General features: G+C 62.4%; 1 protein-coding gene across 4 annotated transcripts in view; it reads right to left on the bottom strand.

The window, feature by feature from the left end:
* Window positions 1-6,198: 6,198 nt before the first annotated feature.
* Window positions 6,199-19,608, bottom strand: part of NFATC1 (nuclear factor of activated T cells 1) — a 93,995-nt gene continuing 80,585 nt past the window's right edge. For all 4 annotated transcript variants that reach the window (XM_059409855.1, XM_059409858.1, XM_059409859.1 and 1 more), the window contains one exon: window positions 6,199-7,896. In XM_059409855.1, coding sequence (XP_059265838.1) covers window positions 7,847-7,896 — 50 coding nt within the window. In that variant the 3' untranslated portion in view covers window positions 6,199-7,846. The remainder of the gene's footprint in view (window positions 7,897-19,608) is intronic.

Genomic DNA, 19,608 nt, shown 5'->3' with positions numbered 1-19,608 from the left:
AGCAAAAAAACACGAGAGACTCCTCACGGACGAGGCCGCACAGGGCCGCGAAGGGCGGGAATGGTGGCCGCAGCAGCCCCGGGGGCGGCTCGAGCGTGCCGGGGGCGGGAGACGGCAGAGCCACACGGGCACACATTTGGGTGGCTCCACGCAAGAGGCCCATGACCCGGCGCTTGCTCCCTGGGGCCCGCATCCTGGGAACGGGACGCTCACCTGACCCACGCCAAGCGCATGGGCACCGCCCTGCGGCAGCCTCAGTCAAGCGGCTGAAGCCCCGGAGCCCGGACGCCCATCCACGCGCGCTCCTTGGACAAGCGCGTCCCCCCTGCTGCTCAGCGAGGACAAGGGACGGACGGGGACATGAAGCGCGCCGTGCGACGAAGGCCACTCTCGGAAGATCCCATGGTCAAGAGGAACAAGACCGTCGCTCTGCTGGGGCCGGCGAGCGGACGCGGGGCAGGAAGGCGCTGGTGTGGCCGCCACCGTGAGGCTGGGGGACGGTTGTGTCTTTATGCTGGTGGCTACGTGGATCTCCAGGACGGCCGAGGCCGCACGGGACCACACACACGCTCACGCACCTATCAGGCCCACGAATTATGAGTGAGTTCCACACATTGTACCAATGCCGGTTTCCTATTTTGGGGGGAGAGGTGAAACTCCAGTGGGACCTCTTTGTACATTTTTTTGGCAATTTCTTGGGAATCTATGATTATTATTCTTTTTAAAAGATCTCATTTATTTATTTGTCATAGAGAAGCGGAGAGCCCGATGCAGGGCTTGATCCCACGAGACACTGTGGTGTTGGAGACACACAGGGAGACGTCAGACACCATGGGGGCCGGGAGGGCGTCCCACGCACAGCAGCCGGCGGCTCGCCATGCGCCCAGGGAGGTGGACACCGGGTGCGTGGCAGGTCGCCCCTCGACCCAGACCGACCACGGGAGAGACCACAAAGAGCCGTAGCTCATAAGCCCAAGAAAGAGAAGGAAGAGGATCCGAGCAAATACTCAGCAGTAGCCAAGAGAGGCAGGAGAAAGGGGGTGTGCGGCTCCGAAGGAAGACGGGTCCCACGTCGATGGGTTTAAATCCAACCGCGTCGGGAATTGCATTAGCTGCCACGGTCTGAGAGCGCCCAGTTCGGAGGCACCGCGGATGAGGTAAAGTAAGGAAGCCCGTACTCCCCGCCTACGGGAGCCCTCCTGTGTCTGAGACCCACAAAGGGCTGGAAGTTCAAAAAACGAAAAACGTACACAAGTTCATACTAAGCAGAGATTACTACCAGACCACGTAGATGTAGAGCAAAGAGTATTTCCAGGGATAAAGAGGGTTACGTCCTGATAAGAAATGGGTCCATTAATGCAGAGTGCAGAATGGTGCGAAATAACGTGGCCGCCCCCGTCCGTGGGAGAGGCCGGCGTGAGGAGCTGCAGGTGAACCCAGGCTGCGGGCCGTCGCGTCAGCCCTCGCCCTGTCCCGGGGACACACCGGGACGCAGACAGCCGTGAGTGTCCAGCACGACCGAACCCCCCGTGAGCCACGGGACCTCCTGTGCGTTTCCAGAACACGCCGCCCAGCAGCAGGGGACACCACGTGTATCCTGTGCTCAGGAACTCGAACGGAGACAGCCCACACTCGGCACCAAACAGTGAGGCTCCGCGGATATGAAAACGAAACAATGGCATTTAGCCAGAACTCTGGAAAATCCCTCAATATTGGAAAACTAAACAGTTCTCAGGACCAGAAAGGTCAAGTGGAATCAGAAACGATTGGAGTAAGTTCGGAAACCTGGGGACGTGGCTCAGCGGCTCCTGGAGGACTGACCCCAGCCTGCGCGAGGGGAGGCCTCAGCTCCCACCTCCGGGAGGCGCGGAGCTCGTCTCGGAAACCGGGGGGGACGGTCAGCCGACGACGAGCCCCGCGCCAGCTGGGCAGGAAGCAGGAGAGCAGACACGGGGACCCAGCTTTACGCCAGCAAATCCCACAACGCAGATGAAACGGACAGATGTCCCGACAGACACGAACGACCCCAGTTCAGCCAAATGACCGGTGAGCTAAGAGCGGCTCCGTCTGGGAAGGAAACTGAGTGTGTGCTCTTCCCACAGGGTGGCCGCGGGCCTGGACGGCCGTCGGGCCAAACCCACCGGCCTGTCTCTGCCGCTCCCAGCGGGCCGGGGAGCTTCCCAGCGCTTTCCTTGGGGCCGAGTTCACTCACCACACCGACCCAGCGGCCGGCAGACGGGGGGCTTGCGGTTTCGACGGCGTCACGGCCCACGAGCAGGGGTTCCCGGCTCGGAGCGGACACCTGAGAGGGCCCTGGGTGTGCACACCCGTCCTCCAGCGCCCTCACACCACGCGGGCTCCCGAGATCACTTCCCGGCACTGTCATGCGGGAGTCTGGGGTTTCAGTGCAGGAACTTGGGACGCACTCACGGGGCCCGGGACAGATGCCGAGCAAACCTCAGCACTGGGACAGAGGGTCCGTCCTTCGTTCACAGACGGGGTCATTCGTGTCCTGTCAGCGGAGTCCCTGGGGACACGGTGCTGGGCAGACGCGTCCGACGTCTACACCGTGGGAGCAGAGCAGGCCCCGGGTCTCCGCGGGGGCCGCCCCAGCCCTGTCTCCTCTCCAGGGTGCCCCAGCACGGGCCCTGGACCGGACCCCTCCCACCGCCACCAAACCACCCCGGTTAGTGCGACCTGGAGTCTTCTTCTCCCGCTGCTCGTGTCTGTGCCTTAGAGATCCTGGTTTCCTCACAGAGCCGCGCCTTCTCCGCCGTCCGTCTCCGCGGGGCCTCGCTGCCCCTCCCTCACACGTCTGTGGGGCCGCACCCCTCCCGGCCCCCGTGCACGGCAGGAGCAGCTGCCCGAGGACCTCTGCCCGTGCGGCCGCCCCCCAGGACGCGCTTGCCCAGGACAACCTCACCTGGCCGTGGGCTGGCTCGACGCCGCCTTCCCGGCTCTCCTCACCCTATCGGACGGCCGTGGCTCACCCACAGGGTACAGAGGTTAGGGCTCCTTCCCCCAGGAGGAAGGCTTGTCCACAGAAGCTCCTGGAACGTGCCCCACACAAGAGGGTACTTGGTACCTGTCATACGAGGCCGCTGACTACACCAAATGGAAAATCATTTCTCTGCGGGAGGAGAAGAGGGTCCCCAAATCACGGAGATCCACGTCCCCGCAGCTTTGTGGGTGGAGCAGGGGTGTCCGGCCGTGGCCATCTGCACATGGAGGTGTGAGAAGGGGGCGGGGCCTGGCTGTCCCCGAGGGGCTACCGTCCACGCAGGCTGGGCCGGGAGACGGCGGGGGCCGTGGCTTTGTTGGCCTCAGCAGGTGTTTTCAGGGCAGACCTGGTCCAGCTCCTTCCTCAGGGCTCAGAGCTGCTGCGGCCTCCCAGGGGCGCCGGCTCCCAGGAAAACAGGGAGACCCCGTGACACTGGGGCACGAGCGCCCACCGCAGGCTTCACTGGTAAACTTCACGCCCAGGAGCGATTCTCTAGTGGTGGAGTCTGGGCCTCAGCCCCCCTCTCCCGGAGACGGGGCAGCGTGGGCAGGAATCGAGCTTCCAGGAACCCGACGACTAAAGTCAGGGCTCAAGCCCTTTGGAGACAAGCCACAGACTGGAAGATGGACTCCCTCCAGACAAGTGTCCGTGGAGAGGGGCGCTCTCGGTGAGCGCGGCCCACGGGCTGTGGGGACAGTCCCTTTGGAGGGAAGGGCCGCAGGCTGCTCTCTCCTCCTACATGTGACTGAAGCGCCCTCTAGAACGGGTCCCTACCAGCATGTCCCCCTCCTTTTGGGAAGCATGAGGCACGGCCCTGACGACTGTGCCTGGAAGCGTGCTCAGCTGCATGAGGAGACGCCCGGCTCTGGGACGCGCTGGTCACAGAAGCGAGGGTCCGGCGACAGACAGCAGCTGGCGGCAGGTCACAAGGCGCAGAAAACAGCGGCTGCCCTCATGGGCAGGTCAGGACGCCGAGCACTAGGTCAGCAGGGCGCTCATTTCCCGGGACACTGGCCACCTTCGCCCGGGCCGCCCCACCACGTCCCTCGCGGGCGTGAAGTCAGACGACACCAGTGCTCTGGCCTCACCCCGGACGGCGCGGATGCCCGAGGCCCATACCCCAGCAGTTGGGCGTCGCGCTCTTAATGTTTTCGGCACGAAGAACCGTAGCGAGGGTGGGCTTCGCACACGTGACTGCGAGCTAGGTTGGCGACCCAGCGCCAGCGTCTGCCTCAGCGAGGCCTCGTGTTAGGGCCGAGCAAGGGAAAGCCGTCCTCCCAAAGGACGACACACCGTTCCTGAAGCCCCAGGACGCGCTCCGAGCAGTGGACCCCAGAGCAGCCGGGAGGGCTCAGACGGGAGCCCCTGCACGTCCCCAGAGCCAGAGGGGCAGCGGCCGCAGACCCGTGCCGTTCACACGTCGTGGTCAGGCTTGGCCACGAGACGGCGTGAAGTCCTGAGAGACGCCGACGTGTGCGCGAATCGCGAGTGGACAAGCCCCGGCAGCGGCCGCCGGCCCGACGGGTCCCCCCATGGAAGCACCGGGACACAGAAGTGCACACACAGTGCCTGACGGCGGTGGCGGGGGGCTGGCGGGGGGCACTGCTCGGTGGGGCAGGCCTTCCTTCGGGGCGGGGAGAGCACTAGGAACCGGACAGAGGTGCCGTCACACGATGCTCAACGTGCCACAGTGCCACTGAACCGTCCACTGTAAAATGCTTACTTGCATCTTCTGTGAATTTTTTAAATCCCTGTTCCACACGGGCCTTCTCTCCAACACGGCAGCCTCTACGCCCCAACGCAGGACACGGTTCTAGGGTGTGCAGAGGCCTCCTCGGGATGTCGCTGGTGCCCCGCACAGGGTGGCCGCAGGATCCACAGAAGCCGAAGTCGCCACGGGGTCCGTCCCTGAGGCCAGAGCGGGGGCCCCGGCGCTCAGGTCCGGGGACCCCATGACACAGAGAGACCGACATGCTTGGATTCTCAGGCCTGGCTGCTGCGGGCCACAAGGAGACACTGGACGCTTCCTGGGCTTTTTCCACGCCGCACGGTCTCCGACGTGGGAAGGGCCGGAACCCCAGCAGCGGGGGGAGAACAAGTGAGCCAAGGTCTGCCACACGGCCCCGGGCTCGGCTGCTCCCACAGCACACAGTTCTGGGGGCATGCTGCGCGATCCCGGTCGCTGAGAGAGGCGAGGGGAGGGCTGGCAAGGGGCTCCGAGGCGCCAGAAGCCCGGCCAGCTCGGGTTAGGCTGACCTTGACCCCGGCTTCCCAGGAGACGTTCTGGTCTCGGTGCACCCACGCCTTGCTGGAGGTGAGCCTGATTACACGAGATCCACCTAAAAGAAATGAAGCCGCGTAAACGGCGTCTGCAGAAACCGTCCCTTATTGCGCAGATTTGTGTTTTGTTTCTGGAATGTAAACGTCTTCGCTGAGAATGGGGGGGAGGTTTAGAAAAACTCGCTTTGAAATTAATAGCTTGCCGGGCATTCTGAGGGAGTCAAGCCCAGCTCCGGTGGCCCCGTGAGACTGGGGTGGACAGACTCCTGATTCCCTGTGCATCCGGCAGGCTCTGGGGTTCCCCGCAGGCCCCTCTCTTCTCCACGGCCCCCGCCCACCCCGCGGCCCGCACTCCCCTCGGAGGCCCCTTGGCCATGGCGGCTCTGCCTCCCATGGGGTCGGGCACATGGTAGCCACACACGCTGGGTGATGAGGTTCCCCTAGAACTTTGCCTCAATCTTAGCAAAAGAAAGAGGAAATCTTCCATTTTATAAAGTCCTAAGAGCAAAATACTATTTCTGACAATTCAACAGTAACTGCTGGAGAAGTTCTGGGTTTCATCTGGTTTTATCAACACCGAACACTGTTTCCCCGCGTGAGCCTGCAGCGGCTCTGGGCAGAGACAGGGGCCGAGCGGCTTCAGGGAACCAGCGCGAGGCACAGACACCCTCCGTGCCCTTCTGAGCAAAGTGCTGGAGCGCCCGGGCACGCGGCCGCACGTCCCCTCCCGTGGCGGCTTCTCCATGCATGTCTAGGGGGATGACCCACCCGCCACAGGGGAGGTCCTGGGGACGCCAGTGCCGCTCTAGGACTCGGCCCTCCACACAGACAGCAGGAGCACAAGGACCCACAGCAGAAAATCACTTAGAACGTGGCAGAATGTTCCGCACAGGTAACAAGTCACCGGCAGACTAAGGTTGTCCAGCAAAAAATACTGCTTTATTGGGTCTATCTCCTAACTAAAGGACAGCGGACACAAACACAAACAGTTCCCTCCCACACAAAGCCCACTGAGAAGAGGGTCATGCGAGTCCTAGGACGCTGAGGGCAGGCCGAGGTCCGGGCAACAGGCGGGCCGTGGCCGGGGCACAGCCACGTGTCGGCGTTCTCATGGCGGTGTGCGAGGGTACAGATACGGCTTTCGGGCTTGTGTCCTTCCCGGGAGTCCAACAAAAACGGCGCGTGGTCGTACAGGAGGACGCTGCGCAGATCCAATCCAGCCTCACGTCGAGCTGCGGGGTCAGGACCCACGCCGCCCGCCTGCGGGTGCAGCTCAGGTGTGTTCCATGGGGGGCCTGGACTCCTAAGGCACAAATTTCAGGTGAACCATGTTTAATGAACCGTGCTTTTTTGGTTACACAAGACGACGGGTCCCGGCGAGGAGTCACGTGATACAGGCTGCTGCCGGAACAGATGCGGGAGAAGCAGCGGCGTCGACGCAGACCTGTGTGTTCACAGCGGCTAGTCGGGAACACGCGGCAGGTGCTGCCCAGGAACCCATTTCTGGTGACTGTTCCCTTAGACGAAGCGCGGTCGGAAGGCTTCTGTGAAGGGAACCTCACAGCGGAACGAACACGCTCCAGTCCCCCGGACGCTCGGCACAGTCACCTTCCCCTGCCGTTCGGGCACATCTGCGCACCGAGAACGCGCCTCTCCCGGCTTTCTGACGAGCTCGGCCCGCCGCACCCCGCAGGACAGCGCAGACCCGGCGGACGGCAGATGGGCACCGGGGATGAAGCCGGAGAACCGGGTTTTGTCTTAGATGCATCTTCCAGAACGGACACGGGGTATGGGCAAGGCGGCAGCCCCTGTGGGGCGAGGGCCACACGTCGCCCCTGCCGTCACTCTGCATTTGTGCGTAAATGCGTGCCCCCGTCCGTGCACACACGCAAATGCCAGGTCGGTCCTGGGTGCACACGCCTCCTTCGTCCTGCGGCGTGTCCTGTGCTCGCATCTTACCTGCACCACGTTCAAAGCCAGATTGAAAACAAAACCCCAGCATGCTGCACTCAACAATCCTATAGTTCGGTAACACCGGAGGGAGCAGGGCACGCGAAAGAGGACGGCAGGCGAGATCCCGCAACACACGGATTTAGTTCTGGAAACGCGCTGAACAAGGCTGCAGCCCAAGGGGAGCAGAGAAAGCTCGGAAGCGGGGCTGGGTCTCCTCGCAGTGTCTCGCTGGCCAGGGTTCTCCCAGCCCACACAGAAGAGAGAGCCGCACGGCCATGTGTCTTTACAGCTTCGCTCCTACACACGCTCTCCTGGCGGCAGACCCACGCTCTGCCCCGGGGCACCGGGTCCAGTTAATAAGGCACTTCCAGCACTGAAGCCCGGGGCAGGGACACCCGGGACCCACAACAGGTGCACTGGTGGCCCCACCCCCTTTGGTCCGTCTTCCCGGGCACAGAACTACTTGGAGCGCGTGAGGCAAATCTTGGGTTAGCGGGAGCTGGGCCGGCGCCGGGTGTGCGTTGGGTGTCCCCAGAGGTCCTGGTGTGGGAGCGGGACCGTCGGCGGCTGGGCGGGCTCCAAGCGGCTTGCGCGTGAGCTCCGTGTGGCCGGCTATGATCGGATGTTGGTGCTGGAGAGATCGTTCCGTATTATTTCATTTACTGCAAGAAAACACAAGAGAGTGACCGTTAGGGAAACATCGCTCTGCCCAGAACTGTTTGTAAGAACCAGAAATCCCATCAGCCATGCCTTTAGCTTCGCCCCGAGGGCGGGGACTCCTGCCCACACCCCACCGTGGGCCCAGGGTGTCCTGAGCCGGCAGCACGTGGCTGCCTGGGGCCCCTGCTCTGTGGCTGCGGGGCTGGTGGCGGCCAAGATGGCGACACGCTGACGCCTGGATCGCGGGCTCCAGGAAAAGGCTCCCGGTGCTGGTCGGGGGCCGTGAGCATGTCTTCCCCCGACAGGTGTGTCCACGGGCCGAGCCAGCAGGGGTAGCGGAGGCACGGCCCGGAGGCCCAGGCCCAGGAGAGCCTATCTCTTTGGTCTCGCCGTGGGACAGACCCCGTCCGAGAGGCGGACCCAGCACGAGGCAGCCCGGCCTCCCTTTGTTCACGGCTCTTCCTTCATTCCTGCGTCCCCCAGCGTCCACGGTCCGCATGCGGCTTTTGGCAGCAGGAGAGGAAATGAGCGAAGCTGGCACGGCCGCCGTAAGCTGCACAACATCCCTCTCCCCACCCCTGGGTCGGCCCCCAGATAGGGCACGCGTCCCCACGGCCCACTTTCCCAGCAGAACTGGGAGGTGGGGGACACGTGCTCACGTCACGGAACTGCCCGGGCTTCCCTTTGCCGCTCAGATAAACTCCCTGTGTCTCTGCAGAGGCCCCGGCACGTCCCGGGGGCAGCTTCCTGCAGTGACCGGCTGGCGCACCTGTCGTCACCCGCACGACCCCCCTCCCCGAATGCCCTTTCAACACCCCCTGCTATTGTGAAGAATAACAATAATAAAACGTGGCCGGGAACTGTGTCACCGCTGCTGATAATGGAGTCTGCTGGCACCAGCTTCACAGGCAGGAGCCCGGCGGCAGAGCCCCAGGCCCGCCCCCGAGCCCAGCCCGGTGGAGGGGCGGTGAGTCAGCGCGCAAACAGCAGGAGCGCACAGTGGGCCGGGGCGGGCACCAGGCCAGCCGGCCTGCGGAGGACACATCTGCCGGGGACACAGATGGGAGGCACGACCCCTGGTCACGCAGCCACACCTGCTCTGAGGATTCCACTGACGCACCAGCAGAGACAGGGGAGGGGCCGGGTCGCCGGCCAGCTCGGGGTCCTCTCCCAGCGACCGCTTACGGGGCAACAGTGAGGCCCGGCGCACAGACCTGCTCTCAGGACAACACCCGTCCCCGCAGGGTCCCGTGGGCAGCTCGTCAGCAGCGGGCCCTTTTTCTGTGACATTCTGACAGCCCGCTGGAGACCCCGACCAGTGCCAGGCCACAGCCTACGGCAAGGCAGGGCATGGCAGGACCCCTCCTGGGGACCACGCAGCTCACGTGTCCGCTGACCACGCGGCGTGCCCTGCCACCCGACCTGGAGTGCACCCTTGGCCTCGGGTGTCACGCTCTGCAGGTCCCTGGGCATGGTGGGAGGGGGCAGGCCTGGGCCCACGCTCCTTCCCACATCAGTGTGTGCCCTCCAATTTGCACTCTGCAGAGGCGCTGTATCAAAGAACATGATGAGAAGGACAAAGAACAAATCTGAGCATCCCTAGGACGCTGCCTCCCCAAGGAGAGGCTTCCCGGCAGAGTGCGCTGGACATTCTTACGACCACACGTGGCAGGGACAGTGGCCACCCCACAGAGCACACTGCTGTGGCTGGCGTGGCACGTGGCCCCTTCAAGGTGCTTCACGGTGACCCTTCTCATCTCCTCCTGAGACCTCGCCGGGCCACGGGCACGGCAGGTCTTCCTAACATCAATCAGATTCAGCAGGAGGTCCGAGGGCACACATGGCCATGGGGGCCCTGGCCCAGCAGTGGGGGGCTGGGGTAGGTGGCCTAGTCGCCACTGGCACCCCCGGGTCCAGGCTGCAACACTCAGCCGTGACACCAAGGGACGAGGCCTCCCGCGCCGTGGAGCGTGGACAGGTCGCCACTGAGGGATGGGGCCTCCCAAGGGCATAGACCAACACCGGTCGCCACGCTTCTTCCACCAGCAAGGACAGGGGTTCTCAGACCAGAAATGCCATCCAGCAGGGGCAGACACTGGGTGGTGAGGAAATTCTCACGGGTGCTAACGTCAGGGAAAGGGGGCCTGAGGGCACTAATGACGGGAATAAGGGGGGAGCTGAGAGGTAACAATGGTGCCGAATCAGGGAGGCTTAAGCAAGCAGCCCAAACTCTCTAGTTTCTCAGGGTTACAGAGACCACGGGACAAATAACACATGTTTGACAAGATAAAAGGGGAAGAAGGCTCAGAAGTGGGCTTCCCCTCCCTGCCCACTGGGCCACCTGAGCCTGGCAGGGGGAGCCCGTGGTGGGTGGGAACGGGGAAAACACTGAGCCATCTGGGGCCCTCCTGGGTGCTGGCACCTGACGGGCTCTCTGTGACCCCAGCCTGGCAATCAGGAGCAGCTCGGGACAGCGGGCGGCACTCCTGCTCCGTCCCTGGGATCTGCCGGTTCCTGAGGAGCCACCAGGCCAGCCTGCCTCCCGACAAAGGTCAGCTGGACAGGGCAGGTCATCGGATGGCCCTGTGGTCCAGGCCTGGCACCATGATGGAGGGTCAGGACAGGTCAGACATCTTGGGAGCACAGTCAAGAATCACACACATGCGCGAACCCCATCAGACCTGCCCTAGGTCCCCTAGGACTGTGCAGAGTAGCTGACAGAAGGGGCGGGTGGCCGGCGGGACGCACACAGCAGACACACCCGACCGCACACAGGACCGAGAACAGGACGGCCACAGAGCCACGCTCTCCGGACAGACACAGCCCGCACTGCGGCCCTGCGGGGAGAGCCACGAGGGTTTCCGTCCCCAGACCGACGGCGAGCAGAGTGTGCCCATCGGGGCCCCCCGCCCCGGCCTCACACACCCCTTCCATGAGGTCACAATTCCAGGGCCCTGTGAGAGCGTGGCCGCCCCCGGGGGACTGTGCTGGTTATTTCGGGGGTGGCCTTCTCTGGGACGGTTTCCCACAGTGTCTTCTCTCCACTGATACTTTCCATCTTCTTATTCAGCTTTTCCACCGACACTCAGGGTTTTTCTCAGTCGAGTATTTTGAACTGCAGGTGACATGTGACCCTCGGAGCTCGTCAGAGACCTGAAAGAGGAACCTTTCCTCTCCTGAGAGTCAGATGTCCCTGCGACAGGATGTGGTGAGCTGTTACACCACAATTAAATTGAATGAGAAAGGTTTTTTCCCTTGTATTTAAGTTTTCTCTAAAATGCTCCCAAGGTGGAAACTACTGGTTTTTTCCTAAATCTTATGTGGCAGTTTGCGTTGGTCTTCACGTGGGATCCGCACGCCGGACGCAGACACTGCTACACCACCTTGTTGCGCGTAGCTGGGCCGGACTGAAGAGAAAGCTAGTCTTTTACGACATTTAAAAACTCAAACGTCAGCACAGGCACAGCCCTGGCCGGCGCTCACGGCATCTGCGGAACGCACTGCACTGTTCCGACCACGCAAACGGCTCACGGCTATTTATAAAGAAGCAAATTAACTAGTCTGGTGGAGGGTCCTTTTTAAAGCAAAATTTTGGTACTTTTACATAATGAGTTCCTTTTTCATCATCATTTTGAAAAAAATTGAGCTTAAAACTCCATGTCGGGGGCGCCTGGGGGGCTCAGTTGTTGGGTGTCTGCCTCCGGCTCGGGTCAGGACCCCAGGGTCCTGGGATCAAGCCCCGCGTCAGCCTGCTTCTCCCCGCTCCCACTCCCCTGCTGTGTTCCCGCTCCCCTGGTCTCCCCCTTGCTGTCAAATAAATAAATAAAATCTTTTGAAAAAACAAAACTAAACTTCCTGTCATAGCGAAGCGCCTCACTTCAATGTCCGGCTTCACTCACGGGCTCTCGCCGGACTCTCCTGAGACCGTGGGACTCCGGGGGTGGGAAGGGCCCAGATCTCCTTTTTAGACATTTTGCTTTTAAGCCAAGTTTCCCCATGTTTCTAAACTCTTGGTTCCCGAAAGTGGCTAAGGTTCTCAAATCAAAATTTCAGGAATGAGCCGCTTCCCGTGGTGGCCCAGCATGTTCACGGCCCCCGTGGGTCCTAAGCAGGGGCCCAGGGCCTGTCGCCAGCAGTCCCACGAGGGAGGGAAGGCGGACTTCACGTTACGGGTCTTGTAAACAGACAGTCCACGGGAGGGCCGGGGAGGGAGACACGGGCTCTGGGGCTCACGGGGCAGGGGAGCGCTCCACCAGGCCAGGGCCGGCACCGGCACCCACGGGTGCCCCTCCTCCCACCCCGCCCCTGCACTCTGTCCCTCTGTGTCCGGCCCTGGGCTGGCCTGCGCGCTCAGCACACAAAACCTGGTGTCCGGGGCAGAGCCTGCAGGTCCCCTGCCGGGGCACGCGCGTCTTAAAGCCAACACCCGCCCCACATCCGCCTGCACCCCCGAACACGGCGTTCTCTTCTGCTCAAGCTAAAACGATGATGTTTTTAGTCATTTCTCCTGGACTAGCTATTGCCTTAAACGTGCGTGTCTTTCCACACAGAGGAGACACAAGTGAGCAGGGGACACACAGGGTCTGTCCGGCCACCTGCAGTCCAGGGACGCTCCTCTGCGCATGACGAGGGGGTCTGGCCATCCCTGTCCCACGCAGGGCCGACGGCCAGGCCAGAGGAGACCCGCGGACACGCGGCATCAGAACCTTCAACAGTCCCCGTAGCGCGGCCCGGCCGTCCCAAGGGCCGCACACACGTGAGGGCTCTGAGAGGGCACCCGGTCCGCGTGACGCACAGACGCCCGTGGCTCAGAATCCGCGTTTCGGAGCTGACACCGAGGGCACCTGGGCCACCTGCCGGGAGTTCTCGGCCTCGGAGGCCACCTGCTCGTGGCCGTTGTGACCATGAGGGCATGGGGCCTCTTCGCGGTGCCCCGACGTCGTCCGGCATCCTCCTTCCGACTCCGAGGGGAGAAGCGACAGCGTGTACGTGCCACGGGACGCTGAATGACGGGACGGGAGGAACGTGACCCTGCACCACTGGGATAGGAAGGACGCCGGACACGAGGGGTGTCTCTGAGGACGTCGCACGGTCGGCGTGAACACACATGCAGGCTCTGGGAGGAGAAGATCCTAGTCCGCAGACGGGGCCCGGCCGCGAGTGGACCCATCGGAAACGACCGTCCTGACGATCCCGCGACCTCTGACCTGCCCAAACCTCCGTTCTCCCAGTTCACACCACATCACCTAAACGATCGGTCGGGTCCACGAACAACAGGAGGCCCGTGGCCCCCCTCTGTGAAACGGCAGCAGCCGTGCGCAGCCCGGACCTGTGCTGTCGGGGGGCGGGCGCGGCTGGGGGGCCGGAGCGCGGAGACCTGGGTCCTGCCCTCACCCCGTCCCGCACCCGGCTGCAGCCGGAGGGTGTCCGTCGTGCGAGTGACGGCCCGGCACCATCCCTTTCTGCTCCCCGAGCCGCGGCATCTTCCGTCATCTCAAAGGGAGAAACACACCCTCCTGCCCGGAGCTCTGGGTGCCGAGCGTTACGGTGGCGGGAAGCTCACAGTGGCCTTCCCGGCCACCTGGGAGCTGGACACCGTTACTGTTCCTCATTTGAAGACAGGCCCGGAGAAGGCAGGAGACGGGTCTGTCACGGAGTGCCGTCGGCGCAGCTGGCCTCCCCCAGGACACAGTGGCCCCGGGTGCCGCCCAGGGCACAGCCACGGGAAGAAGGGCCTGGGGCCAGGCAGGGGTCTCTGTCTCTGTCCTTTGGCGGGAACCTGCCAGAGTCGTGGAGCCCACATGCGGGCTTTGGGGAGGGGCAGGCTCTGGAAGCTTCTACGTGGCTGTCCACACCGATGCCGACCTCTGTTCTTAGGAGCCAGGTCTTGGCCTGGGAGTGAGGAATCTAGCCCAGCAATGTTACCCCAGCCACACTGCGTCGCCCTTGCTAAAGAAGTTCATTAGGGCGGGTCAGGACCCTACTTTGCTAATAGCACATGTGCCGATTGTTTTAAAAAACGTAGTGACCGCTGCAGGTGCGTGTCAGCCGGCCACACAGCCCAGTTCCGAAGCGCCGCCTCCTTTCGACAGGTCGGCTCTCGCGAGGGGACCCCGGCCTGCGGACTGAGGAAGATCAACAACAACCGCTCCGCTCCTTGGCCCACCGCCGGCTGCACAGGGCCGCTGTCAGCTTTTCACTTCCGTTTGTTTGCTCGTTTGTGGGTCTTTTTACCTTTTATAAAAATTTAGATTCACTTAGTTTCTGACAGTGTCCAAGGGCCCGTCGGTTGCGAAAAACACGCAGGGCCCATCACGACTGGTCACCACGTCACGTCTCCACGAAGAGAACCACTTTCCAGAAGCCGCCTTTGTCCTTGAAACAAAAGCAACGTGGGTGACAAAGAGGCCGGAATGATCCGCGGGGACTGCGTTCCCGGGGGGATTCCTGCAGCCACATCCGCGCCGCGTCCTGCCCGTGGGCCCCTCAGCGCTTATGGTCACACAAAGGACCGCGTGAAAAGACGTACAGAAAAGTCATGTGCTTACTCGGTGTTCCTCTGAGGGAAAGACCCATGTTCCTCACACAGAACAAACCATCAGAAACCTTTTTATTTTTAAGGGAAAGCCAAAATAGCCGCGTGAAGAGCAGAACAAACAGGAAGACCAGTCTTTCCCATTCCTACAACTAAAAGATAATTTTAAAAAAGTATTTGCTAACTTTCCCAGAAAACACACCTTTAGCTAAACTTAGCGTCGTGACCCGAGAGTGTAATCACTCTGGCAGACGTCGTCGAACCAGAAATACCGCGGCCGGGTCGCATCTGTCGTGCTCACGCCTTGCAACGGGCAGGGATCCGGGCCCGGGAGGGACGCCGCTCACAGGGGTGCGAGCTGTGGGCTTCCCGCGGCGCACAGTTCCCGCCGACCCAGGTGCGGTGCGCGGGGCCCCGAGCTGGAGCACGAGCTCCCACTTGGTGCCCCTGGAGCAGGTGCGGCTCTGGGCAGCGACGCCCGGGCTGTGGGCACCGGGGGAAACAGAGGCAGTCTCCCGGGGGTTTATTTTTTGGAAGAGGCAAGCGTCTCACGAAGTCTGCTGTCCACACGCCCCCGTTCGCGGGCCGGCGCTGTGTCCACGGCCTGGCAGGGACAGCGTGCTGGGCGTCGACATGGCCCCGCATGGCCCCCCGGCGACAGCAGGCCTGTCGCGACCACAGCAACTCTGAAAATGCTGCGACATCGCCGAAGCCCCTGCTTTACTTTTCTGACTTTTTCAAAGACACTCTGTGAGGTGGCGGGAAATGAGGCTGGCTCTCAAGTCCCATTAAGAAGCGAGTTCTGCGCTACCTCGGGTGTCCGGGACCCATTTCAGCCTTCACTTATTTTTACCTTTTTAATCACAATAAGCCACTGCCACGGGGCCTGCTATTTTTGGAAAGAGGGGACGGGACGGTGGAGTCTGAATGACAACAAGTCATGGTTTAAATAAAACATGACCCTCCCTAGTGCGCGTGGGGCTGTCAGTGCCGGGCACTGCTGTCACACGGCACTGTCAGCCGTTAGAACAGAACAATTTTCCTGCCTGCAGTGCCTGCTTCCTTATTTAGTCCGAATCCTCCAAATAATGCAAAATGTGGAAACTCCAGCCTCCACGGGGACCGGCCAGCCACGTGACGGGGCTCCGCGGGCCACCCTGCTCCTGCCGCACTGTGGCCGGCCTGGGCTCCCGCAGCACCTGGCCCATTTTTTCATCTACCCGAACTCATCCCACAGTTGCCAAAACACCAGCAAGTATTTTTCCAGAGTTTTCCTTGTGCTGCTAAAAAATACATTCCCCCCAAATGAAGACATTTCTATTCACACAGAATTAACAGAATTGAAAAAATAAAAGATGAAAAAATGCCCCTTATTAAAAAGTAACAATGTCACGTGGACAGAGGGAGGGACAGGGTGAGTGGCCGTGCAGGCCAGCCAGGCCGCGGCCTCCAGTCACTCTGCCCGGGGACACAAGTCGGGGCCTCGACGTAAGAGGGGCTAACAACGCGGGTCCTTCCCTTCCACGGGCAGCGGAGGACACAGCCACGCTCCTGGGCCAGCGGCGGGAAGGGCCACGATCTGTCAGCTCAGCCGGCCACGTGCCCACGACCCTGGTTTGCCCAGAAGCAGCTGCTCATTATGGAGGCCAAGGAGAGGCTCGGGCTGCCCGTTCTTGGCTTCAGGGGAAGTGAACCCTTCTGATGGGTTCAGTCTGAAGTGAACCCTCACCTTACCAGAGAACCACCAGCAATTTTCTCAGCTGTGACTGTCACACTGAGATCACGAAAGAAAGTAGCCGCTTAACAAGGCGTCTGTACCGAGGGACAGTGGGACCCAGCTGCGCGGTCCAGGACCTGGCCCCTCGCCACCTCAGCAACAACCAGCACGCGGGCGGCCGAGGGAACGGCGCCCCGTCTCACCCGCCCTGACTGTGGACCTTGGCGAAAGCACGTGGGAACCGCCTGTACTGTTACTATGCTCTCGTGGGCGTCTGACTTTGCCGTCATTGAAAATCGACACCGCCTTCAGAGAGAAGCTGGAGCCCAGGAGACGCTGGTGACGGCCGGTCAGCCTCGGCCTCTGGCCTGCATTCCGGCAGCTGCTTGGAGGCCAAGCCCATGCCACGGCGAGGCCAGGACCACCCCCTGCTGTCCAGCTGTGCACCTGTGCCCAGAGCCCGGCCGGGATGCTGCCGCCCAGGACACCCACGCCCCACTCCTGGCTCTGCCGGCCACTTCAGAAAAGGCCAGAGGGTACCTCGCCCGTGCACACAGGAGCCCTGTGAGCCACTACTCTTTACCACAGTCTCTGCTCTCTGTCCCCAGGAGATGGAGCCCACCTTGAAGGTAGAAATTGCACCCACGAGTACTGAGAAAACTGGCCGACAGCAGAAGCTGCTTCTTTATTCTGGAAAGATCTGAACGGAAAGATGACAGCAGGCAAGTGACTCCCAGAAACTCCCAGTTCGGGGAGCGGCAGGGTGGAGGAGGGGCAGAGCCACAGAGCGCCGGCCGGGGCAGCGGGCCTCCTGGTTTCGAGGAATGGAAAAGCACCCAAGATTGAATTTTTGTATCGATTATCCAATTATTAATCTTTACAGAAGCTATTGCAGCGCCGCACGTAATGAGTAATTCATCACAGAGCAGGAGATGCCGCAGAGGCCGCACTCCCTACAGAAGGCCGTTAAGTTTCCTATAATTGCCTATTGCTGGAGCCTGCGTTGGTCCTAATCAAATCAGCAGGGTCGGCATGCACGCGCTCTAATTGACTTTATGTCATAAGCACACACCCCTGGCGATCACCAGAATGGGCCGCCTGGCCGGATCACCACGGTCCCAAAGACCGCGTCCCCGCCCGAGGTGGAGCAGCCATTTCCAACGGTACCTGAAGGGACAGGTGCGAGCGGTCCCCTGAGCGCGAGAGGGGAGCACGTGGTCGGACGTGTGACCACGGTGGGGGATGGTGCGGGCAGGGCTGCCGTCTGGGGCAGAGCCGAGCGCTCCCACTGGCAGACGGAGCCCACGCCTGCCCAGGGCCCCGTCCCCCGGAGACCGCCCACCGAGCGAGGTGGCATTTCCCACAAGGAGCGGAGACTTGCCGGCAGGGACCCAGGACGGATCGCCGTTGAAACTCAGCTCCTGTCCTTCTCCTCCAAGAAGTCCTCCCTGAAACACGGCCTGGGCCCTCAGACTCCGGGCGTGGGTGCTGTCCTTCACGTGGCAGCCGGCTGCTGCCCGCTGGGAGCACGGCCCTGTCGGCTCGAGCGTCACTCACTCTCACGCCATGGGCTGCTCAACTGGCTCTGCCCGCTGCCCTCGGGGCTTTCCAGCGGCCAGAGAATGGACGCCTGCGTGGGTCCCGGGGGCCCTGTGATGCTAGGACACAGCGAGGAGTCTGCAAATACTGACTGCTACGGCCTCTCCTGAGAGCCCATCGACCCTCTGTGGGGGTTTCCAAGGACTGAGCATGGGGAGGACAGAACCGAGGCTGTGGCTCAGGCCACGGTCACGTCGGTGCCACACGGGCGGGGCGGCCTCCTGCTCGTGGGCTTTCTCCCGCTCCGTGGGCCCCGGGCCATCCGTGTGGAAAACCTCACATCAACTCTCGGCTCCACTAACTCTGAAGAAGACTTAAAATGTGTCCTCCGGGGGCGCCGGGGCAGCTGCGTCTCCTGAGCGCCAACTCTTGGTTTCGGCTCCAGCCGTGATCTCGGTGTCGTGGGACGGAGCCCACATTGGCTCCATGGTCAGCGGAGAGCGGACAGTCTCTCCCTCCGACCCTCCCCTGACCCGCCTGCGTGCTTTTTCCTCAAATATATTCACAAATACGAATAAAGACGATGTCCTCACCAGAAGCCGTACGTGGGGAACGAGCAGCTTACACGCATTTGTTCACGACAGGTGGCGACTCACACCGGACAGGGCTGCAGACTTCCCGGTGAAGCCGCGTCCGACTTTGCCGAGCTCCTCCGTGCACGGAGGTGAGGCTGCGGCCGTGCCCCCAGCACAGAGTGCTCCCGACTGCCCCCCACGACGGGAACGGGGGTCCCCAAGCACCATCCAGGGCTGTGCCCGAGGCCAGCCCGGCACCACAAGGCCAGGCCGCAGGCCATCCCCACAAGCTGCCGGAGGCCCGGAGACGCCTCGGGCATGTGGCACAATGAGACGACTCATCGAAAAGCTGAGCTTGGGGGCCCTGGTCAAAGGGACCCGAGATGCTTGAAGAACCCCCCAAGAGTGTAAAGACGCTCCCGGTGCCCAGGGCCGCCATCGGCAGGGATGAGCGGATGTTTCCAAACCCACAGCCCGGCTCCACGCGGCCGGGGACACTGAGGGCCTGGGAAGAAGCCACCCAGAGGTCGTGCCCTTTCAAGCTCTGCTCACCTTCCCGTCATTGAATGAACGTTCTGGGCAACCCTGCTGAGTGAGGCTCCCACCCCAGGGCCCGGCTCCTCCCAGGGCAGAGGGGCTCTTCCCGGAGCTAGGAGCCACCGCCGTGCCCGGCCCCCCCAGGGCTCCCCAACAGCAGGCTGGGACAGCTGCTTACGGTGGGCGCCAGAGCCCCCCAACCCCGCTGCCCACCTGGCCTCGAAAACACAGAAACAGGAAGCAGAGCAGAGGAGGAAGTGGCAGCCAGGGAAGGGCCGGGTCTGGTAGAAGCCCAGGTCAGAGCTCATCCCTAGGGAGCCCAGCACAGCTCCGGAGAAACGCCCGTCAAAGTCATCCATCACCCAGTTTCCCGGCCCCGCGGCCCCTGCGCTAACGGGACAGGAAGCTGCACGCGGGGCGGAAAGCCGACGCTCGTCCCGTGGAAACCACCGTTTCCATCTCCGAGGGGAACAGAACATCAACACCGCGGTTAGCGGTGACGAGAGATAAGGACCGGCGAGCGGGGGGGCGGCGGGGTGCGGACACCCCTGCCGGCGTTTGGAAGGACGGTCCAAGGTGCGTTTTCCATTCTCTGCATCCAGAGAAACACCCAATGAGCAGACAGGCCTTGACACGGCGTCTGAGCCCTATTCTGAAATCAGAGCGCGCACAGCTCCGTGGGCCAGCCCCAGCCCCGCCACAGACGCGCTGGCCTGCGCTTGCTCCCGAGTGTGGCCACAGACCTTCCCGCTGGAGCCAGAGGAAGCCCGCGGTGACGGATGGGCCGGGCCCGGGCTGCTGCCTCCTCCCC

This window comes from Mustela nigripes, chromosome 8 (genome assembly GCF_022355385.1).
Source record: "Mustela nigripes isolate SB6536 chromosome 8, MUSNIG.SB6536, whole genome shotgun sequence".
Taxonomy (NCBI): Eukaryota; Metazoa; Chordata; class Mammalia; order Carnivora; family Mustelidae; genus Mustela; species Mustela nigripes.
The sequence above is the reverse complement of the archived record's forward strand: the minus strand, read 5'-3'. Positions and strand labels throughout refer to the sequence as shown.